The sequence below is a fragment of the Neopelma chrysocephalum genome, unplaced genomic scaffold (genome assembly GCF_003984885.1).
Source record: "Neopelma chrysocephalum unplaced genomic scaffold, ASM398488v2 Primary Assembly neopelma1_88347, whole genome shotgun sequence".
NCBI lineage: Eukaryota > Metazoa > Chordata > Aves > Passeriformes > Pipridae > Neopelma > Neopelma chrysocephalum.
In genome coordinates, this window is record NW_020917533.1 from 1 (window position 1) to 7,395 (window position 7,395).

General features: G+C 49.8%; 1 protein-coding gene across 1 annotated transcript; it reads left to right on the forward strand.

Annotated features, from left to right (window-relative positions):
- Positions 1–1,008: 1,008 nt before the first annotated feature.
- LOC113979723 (adenosine deaminase-like) lies at positions 1,009–6,096 on the forward strand (the record flags this gene model as incomplete). Its single annotated transcript, XM_027707031.1, has 6 exons — positions 1,009–1,146; positions 2,731–2,802; positions 3,069–3,170; positions 4,156–4,223; positions 4,623–4,752; positions 5,969–6,096. Coding segments are annotated over 6 exons (612 nt in total), but the record flags the coding sequence as incomplete, so codon positions are not given.
- Between the last annotated feature and the right edge of the window lie 1,299 nt (positions 6,097–7,395).

The following is a 7,395-nucleotide window of genomic DNA, read 5'->3' on the forward strand; positions in this document are numbered from 1 at the left end:
CCAGTAATGTGCTTGGTAAAGAGTCTTTAGTGCTACGTTCAGGATATGCTGCACAGCATATCACCTGTGATATTAATTACCCTGTGAATAATGAATGTTGAGAGAAAGGCAGAGATGCCAGCCAGAACTAGCTTGAATTAAACTTGGTAGTAAAATAGTGGCTCTAACCCAGTGAGTTGGGAACTGATGAAAACAAAAAGAAGATGAAATTGCACACATCCTCTTATGTGTTCCTATGGTTTGGGGATTGTATGTACACAGCAGGTGCCGGTTAATTATTAACACTACTGTTTATCTCTGTTTCTTGGCCTTTCTGCTAAGGTTAAGTGCTATGTGAGCTGGTAGATGAACCTCCTTTAGCAGACGTTATCTGTCCTGATCAGAGAGAGCTCTGAAGTAATTGTCAGCCACTTGTTACTCTCTTTCTCACTGATGTCAAATAGATAAAAGTTCAGCTCCTTCCCACCAGAAGTAGAATCCATCGTCTTGCCCCGGGGAAGTCGAGGATGCCCTAGAACAGGGCATGGCTGACTGTTATACAGGGACCCCAGAGATCCCTCTTAGCCCAAACTCCTCCTTAACACGACACATCCAACAGATGCCCGGCCTGGGATGGGGTGAAAGCTCAGGAGTGAGTTGAGGGAGTTCTCCAAAGCACCATGTTACAGCCTCAGGGCAATGCAGTTCATCTTACCTCAAGCCAACTGCAGCAGTCAACCACTGGTTGGAGGGGATTTTTTTATTATTTTTTCCCCTTGCTCAAAGTGAACAGAAGAACATGATAAGAGCAGTTTTATAGCTGGTGAATGCATTTGGTTTCCCTTTCCTTGATGACAGACTGATCAGTTGACAGCTTTTATTTGCCTGAAGATGACAGACTTTTCTAGGAGTTTCTTCTTGGAGCATCAAATTTTAGGAAAGACCAAAGAAAATAGCCCTAGCCTTCTAGTCATGGGACCAGGATTTATTCATTAAAATGCTTCCTCCTAAATACTGGTGCTGTCTCTTCCAGGCTGGTCTCCAGAGGTGGTGGAGCTGTGCAAGAAGTATCGAAATGACTCTGTGGTGGCCATTGACCTGGCTGAAGGTGAACCTTCAGAGACCCTAAAGGTGGAGATTGACTCTGAGCATAAGAAGGCTTATGAGGTTTGTGGAATTAGGCTTCTTAAAAGAAATTACAAGAAAAATACGTATTGAGGGGACGTGTGTGAAGGGACAAGCAGCACGTTTTTCCAGCTGCAGACGGCTGGGACAACTTAGAAATGTGTTGCAGGTATTAAAAACAGAAATGTTTGTTTATATTTCCTAAATGATTAAAGGCAGGAATCACTGCTTGAACATGGTCTTGGAGCTGGGGCTTGACACACTACTCTGTAGCACTGAACGTGACACAAGTGATGTGGAGCCCAGATCATCCCCCACCCCGCTGCTGTCAGCCCCTGGGGCTCAGTGGAACCATGGCCAAGGGTGGAAGAGACTGGCCTTTCCAGTCTGCCAGAAATCACCCGAGGAGCTGAGAGGAAGCTGCGCATTTGAAGGGCTTTTTTATCTGATCATCTCAAATACAAACACTGTAATAGCTTTGGGAGCCTGATCCCAGACTCTTACTAGACCTCAGCCTTTGCAAAGGTTCTAAGGGAAAGTCTTGTTCCTCTTTGCTAGTGGGAATTTGGGGTTGTTAGTCCCCTCCATCAGTGGGGGAGGAGGTTGTGCACCACCACTGGCAAAAAAGACAGTGGTTTGTAAGCAGTGCTTAGGTCTGAAAGCACGTGGGGCTTCCTGGGGCCTTCACCCCATCAGTGGGAGCTGATACAAAGTCTGCCTGCACTGCTGTGCTGAGTGAACAGAGTGATTATAAACCCAGATGCAGGCACAGGGCTTTATGAACAGATGGGCAGATGTGTCTTATCCTCCCTGCTGTGCCAGCAGTACCCAGGTCCAGCCTTCTCCATCTGAAGGGTGCATCTTGTCTCTGTGCCAGGGGCTCGCTCAGGCTCTGAGATGCTGAAGCAAACCCCACTCTCATCTGTATTAAGTAACTGAAAATCCCTCCTGAGTGCAGAGCCCTGAAGGACATTCTGTGAGGAGCGGCTGCTGCGGGATGGGGCTTGCAGCCTGTCTGCTGCTGCCAGCTGGGTGGCCCTTCTCCAGCAGCCAGGCTTCCCTCGAGGCTGCATGGCTTCCCAAAGCCCAGGTGGCCTCTGGGCCACCCTGGCAAAGGATTTTTCGGGTTGGTCATGGAGCTGCACCAAAAGCTGCATCCGCAGGGTCCTCTCGGCTGGGCTGCCTCCACCCCAGCCCCTTACAGGAGGGAGGTGCTCAGTGTCAGAGCATTTCTTCATCTCTGCCCTGGGGGGGTCTTCTAAATTCCCCCACCTGGCTGCAGCTGGCCAAAAAGGTAGAAGTTCCACAGGCTGGAACTGCTGCAAGGTTCATGCAGAAGGACAGGTGGGTGGAGGAAGGGGAGCTTGGAGCTTGCTGCTGTCTGGAGAAGAGGCAGTGATGAGCTCACCCAAAAAAGCCCTTGAGGAGCCTGGCTGGGCTCCAGCAGAAGGTACCAGGATTTCTCAGTGTCTCCATTTGTGGCTCTTCTCTTGTAGCCCTTGGAGTGCGGAGCCTGTGACCTGTGGGCTCTTGGCACAGAGCCCTGTTGCTTGCTGTGCCATCCCAGGGGTTTGCTGCCCTCGCTGCAGGTGATGGGACAGGAAGATGTTCTCCCTTGTTTTGCAGGAAGCTGAGAGATGTGGGATTCACCGCACTGTCCATGCTGGGGAGGTCGGACCTGCTGCCATGGTCAAGGAGGTACGAGGAGTTCCCGAGTCAGGGCAGAGAGAGGGGCAGGGCTGAGAACGGCCCTGCATCCCCTGCACCAGGGAGAGAGGTGTGCCAGCCCTCTCTGTAGCCACAGCACAGCAAACACTGGGGACATGGCACAGTGGCTGGAAAGGGCCATCCTAGAGCAGGGTCAGTGGTGGGGGCTGTCTCAGAGGTGGGACAGGGGTCTCAGGGCAGGCAGGAGCCGAGCTGGTGCTCAGAGGCTGTGAGTGGTTCTCCTGTGCTCTTTTTAGGCAGTTTATGTCCTGAAGGCCGAGCGCATTGGCCATGGATACCATGTCCTGGAGGACCCTGAGCTCTACAAGGAGCTGCTGAGAACAAAGATGCATTTTGAGGTAAGGATGTGTGGTGGGAGCATGACAGCTGCTGTCTGAGTGGAAAACCAGCCCTTGTTTGGGCTGTGCTACAGCCAGGGGCATGACCTGATACCCGAGTGCTGACCACACGTATGGTAACATTGCACTGAACTCAGATGCTCAAAGCTCCACAGCAGAAACAGTGGGGACACCTGTCTGTTTGCTGGAACCTGTTGCAAGGAGCAGCAGTGCACACAGCAGCTTGTGGGAGGCTCATAGCAGAAAAAATGGATTCTGGCATGGCCAAGGATAAATTCTGGAGGGACTGTGTGGCCATCCATCTATGAGAAGGACACTCTAAACAAACCTACGTCCTGAGGACCTCACTGCCATTGTCCAAGCTTGCTTGGCCCCGGCAGATGAACCTTAGGATTAAAGGGTGGGCTCAGTTCAGCGCAGGCTGTGTCTCACCTAAAAAAAAAAAAAAAATCCATTGCGCAGGCTGGAAAGGTAAAAGACCTTTCCCCAAATCTTCGTTCACGAAGATGGGCCATTATATATATATATTCACTAGTTTATATACCTCAAGTCTACAGGCTCCTCCTTCCACAAATCAGGCTGCTGTACCAGAGCAAGTCTGGTTAGAGGGTGGAAATGCCTGAGAGTTACTGTGCATGTGCAGATTTCCTTGGCTTTTCCCCAGAATGGTCATATCCAATAGATGGAATATGTGTGTATATACTTAATGGCATTGGTTTCCTAGCTGTGGTTGGCACATCGCTGGTGACTGACTGGCCATGGGAAACATCCCACTGACTCCTGCTGCTGTCATGTGGGTTGTGGGCTCTTTGCACCTGTGTCCTGGGACGTGCACTGGTCCATCAGAGTAGCACTGAGGGGCAGCTGTGAACAAAGCTCTAAGCCTATACCTGGCTTTACCAGTGTGCTGAGCTATCTGTGTCCACACCTGGGGTTAAGATCTGCATGCTTGATTCTGCTTTTCATGCTTAACTCCCCCAAACAGGTCTGCCCTTGGTCCAGTTATCTCACTGGAGCATGTTCTCCGGACTTCACCAAACACCCCGTAATACAGTAAGACTTCTCAATTATATGCAATCTTAAATAACCAGGATTTGGTTTGCTTTACTGCTTTAAAAAGCTAAGACCCATCTAATTATGTAGGACAATGTGGCACATCCTTGTCCTTTGGCCCGGGGGGAGCTGGTGCAGCTGGAGGGGTGCAGGGGTCCCTTGGGTTGGCTGTCCTGTCCTTCCTGCTCTGAGCTGTGGGGCATGAGGTGCTGCACCCCAGCCACTACTGGCAGGTCAGTGCAGAGCTGTGGGGACAGAAACCACGCTCCATGTCTATCTTCAGCAGTTCCAGCTTCAGGGACAGCTCCGAGGTCTTTGCTTTTACTGCGTTTCACCCTGAGAACTGCACAGTGTCACATCCAGTGCTTTACCCACCACTTCAACCCCATTTCCTTACAGATTTAAGAAGGATCGTGCCAACTATTCTCTAAACACGGATGACCCCCTCATCTTTAACTCCACCATTGACAAGGATTATGGCATAGTCAAGGAATACATGGGCTTCACCGAAGAGGAGTTCAAGAGAGTTGTGAGTCAGCCCCGGCTGGGTGCTCTGATGCTGTCCTGGTGCAGCCCAGAACAACCTGCCGGTTTTTCTTTATGAGATGAAGAATTTTTAATGGAAATCAAAAAATACTGCCCTGACCTTGTAAGCAGGAGGCTGAGAGGGTGCTGAGCTGGCTGGAGGGGGTTCTGGAGCACTGTGGGGGAGCAGGGTGTGGGCACAGGGTGGGCTCTGAGGGGCTGCATCTCCCAGGCTGACTGCCTCAGTCAGAGTGGAAATTGTCCTCTGAAGGTCTCACAGCAGGTCTGAGCAGCAGGAAAGGAAGGTGCCTCTTGCTTTTTTCTTTTTTTCCCCTGTATTTGGAACTGCAGGTCAGTTATTTCAAGGCCTGGCCCAGGAATGAGCAAGATTCAGCAGGTACGAAAGTGCTTGCAGTTCTTCCACTTACAGCATGAGGATGCAACAACTGAGCCAGAAACAAAATGACTGCTGGTCAATGTTTTGACACACACAGCCATTTATGTTTCTTGCTTACATCCTTGATTTTCTAATTATCCACCCATGACAGAAAGACAGGGTAACTGTTGGGGGTTTGACTTACCTGGTTACCAAGTGAACCTTCCTGGTTTGAGTCAAGTCCTGGTGAGCAATTCCACCTACATGTCTTCGAAGATACTTGACTTGGGAAGAGCAGGAGCATCAGACCTCCTCTCAACTCTGTCTGGTGGAACAAATCCCTTTCTCCTACTGACCTTGCTCTCTGGGTCTGGAAGGAGGAACAGGGACAGCTGTGAGCTCTGGGATCCTGGATCCACAGCTGTCCTCTCCTACTCTTGCAAAAGCCATGTTGTTCCTGTGTAATAAAAGTCCCTGCACAAGACAGGTGACCAGACTGAACTGGAGAGCCAGGCTGTGTCCCATCAGGCTGCCACCATGGCTGTGTCAGGAGAGGCTCTTTTCTGAAGGGGAGTCAGGAAAGTAGGAGCAGGTCTGAAGTGCATATCCCAAAAATCCCAAAGTATTTAAAGACTTTAAAGTATTTGCTTTGTGCCTGTCTCATTCCTCTTGGGACTGCTCTAGTGATGGGCCAGAGCAGTTGCCCTGTAAAACAAGGCCATGGAAATAAATAAATCTGAGAGTGGAAACTTTACATTCTCCCTCACCTGTTGCTGCTCAGAACCAGATGTTCACGTCTGATGTGTTTTAATGTCTCTCTTGTGTTCCCCCTCTTCTTCCCCAGAACATCAACGCAGCCCAGTCCAGCTTCTTACCTGAGAAGGAAAAGCAGGAGCTGCTCAACAAGCTGTATGAAGCCTATGGGATGGTCCCCAACACATCGTGACCCATCCCTGTGAGCCAGCATGGAGCAGGGCCCTTCTCCGTGTGCTGACTCCTCCGTGCCTGTGGGAGCTCAGGGAGGAGGTGCCCAGGGTTGGTCTCTATTCCTGGCAGCCCTGTGTTAACCTTTACAATGCTCATCAGAATCAGACTATCACATTCACCCACCTATACCCCACAAACTCTCTCCCAAATAGATATCCAGCTTCCTATCCTGTTGTACAAGCAGACTGGATCTGCCTGCTGGCCTGACTCCCTTCTCCATCTGTCAGTGTTTCTGTACTGCAAATGCAAACAACATCCCCTGCTTTTTTTCCCCCCGCTCTTTCCCTGTTTTTCCTGTCCTGTCCCACTGACCTGCCTGACCTTTGTCTGCAGTGCTGAAATAACCACCTTTAACTCTGACTGTGGCCTGGGTTAATCTTTACCCTTGCAGGGAAGAGGTGTGTTAGTGCTGGCAGGGAGTGAGCAGGTGTTTCAGACACAGAGGCTTTATTCCTGTCCCTGTGGGTTGGAAGGTTTGGTCACAGCTCTGTTTACACAGGGTTAGTCTTGTACAAACAAGACTGGAACAAGAACAAGCTGGAAGCTGGTGCCCCTACCTATACATAGGTCTGAAGGGCATTTAAAACAAAATAAATTTTTTTTGGCATCCTTTCTTGGACAAGAGCTGTATTAGGCCTCCCAATGTCAATGCAGGTGACAGCTGTGCTCACACTGGCCACAACCATGCTCGCACATGCATAGGAAGTTGGAAAAAAATTTTACCATTTGGGCCAAAATCTACCTTCTGGGACTTTTCCCAGTTTTGTACTCATCCTGGAGAATTCCTAACTGCAGTTTGATCTTCTCCTATCTTTGTTTAGGACTTGGAGAAGCCATGGTCGATTGGCTGGTTTAACAGTTCTGCCCTCTTCCTGATTTGACATAATCATTAGGCACTCCTAAGGCTGAAAAAGTAAATTAGCTAGGGCCCAGTGTTGACTTGGGTCCCACCTGATTGCTTCTCTCGCTCAACTACAACACTGGCTCCAAGTCAGATCTCTGGTTTGGTGGAGAATTTATACAGAAAAATTCACCGAAAATTCCTAAGTGATTTTGGTGCATAAGAGTGTTTTTACTCCATAAGCAATACAGCTGTGCATCCAGAGAAGAGACCATCATTTTCTGATGTGAGTGTGTGGTGTGCTTTAGCATCCCAGGTGTCTGCCAAGATGCTTACTCCAAAGATACTGTACCAAAAAGTTGCCTTTGACAAGGGGCCGCGGTCACCATTACCACGGACAGACCACGGACCGGTCCAGCCTCATCCAGCAGGAACAGTGTGCT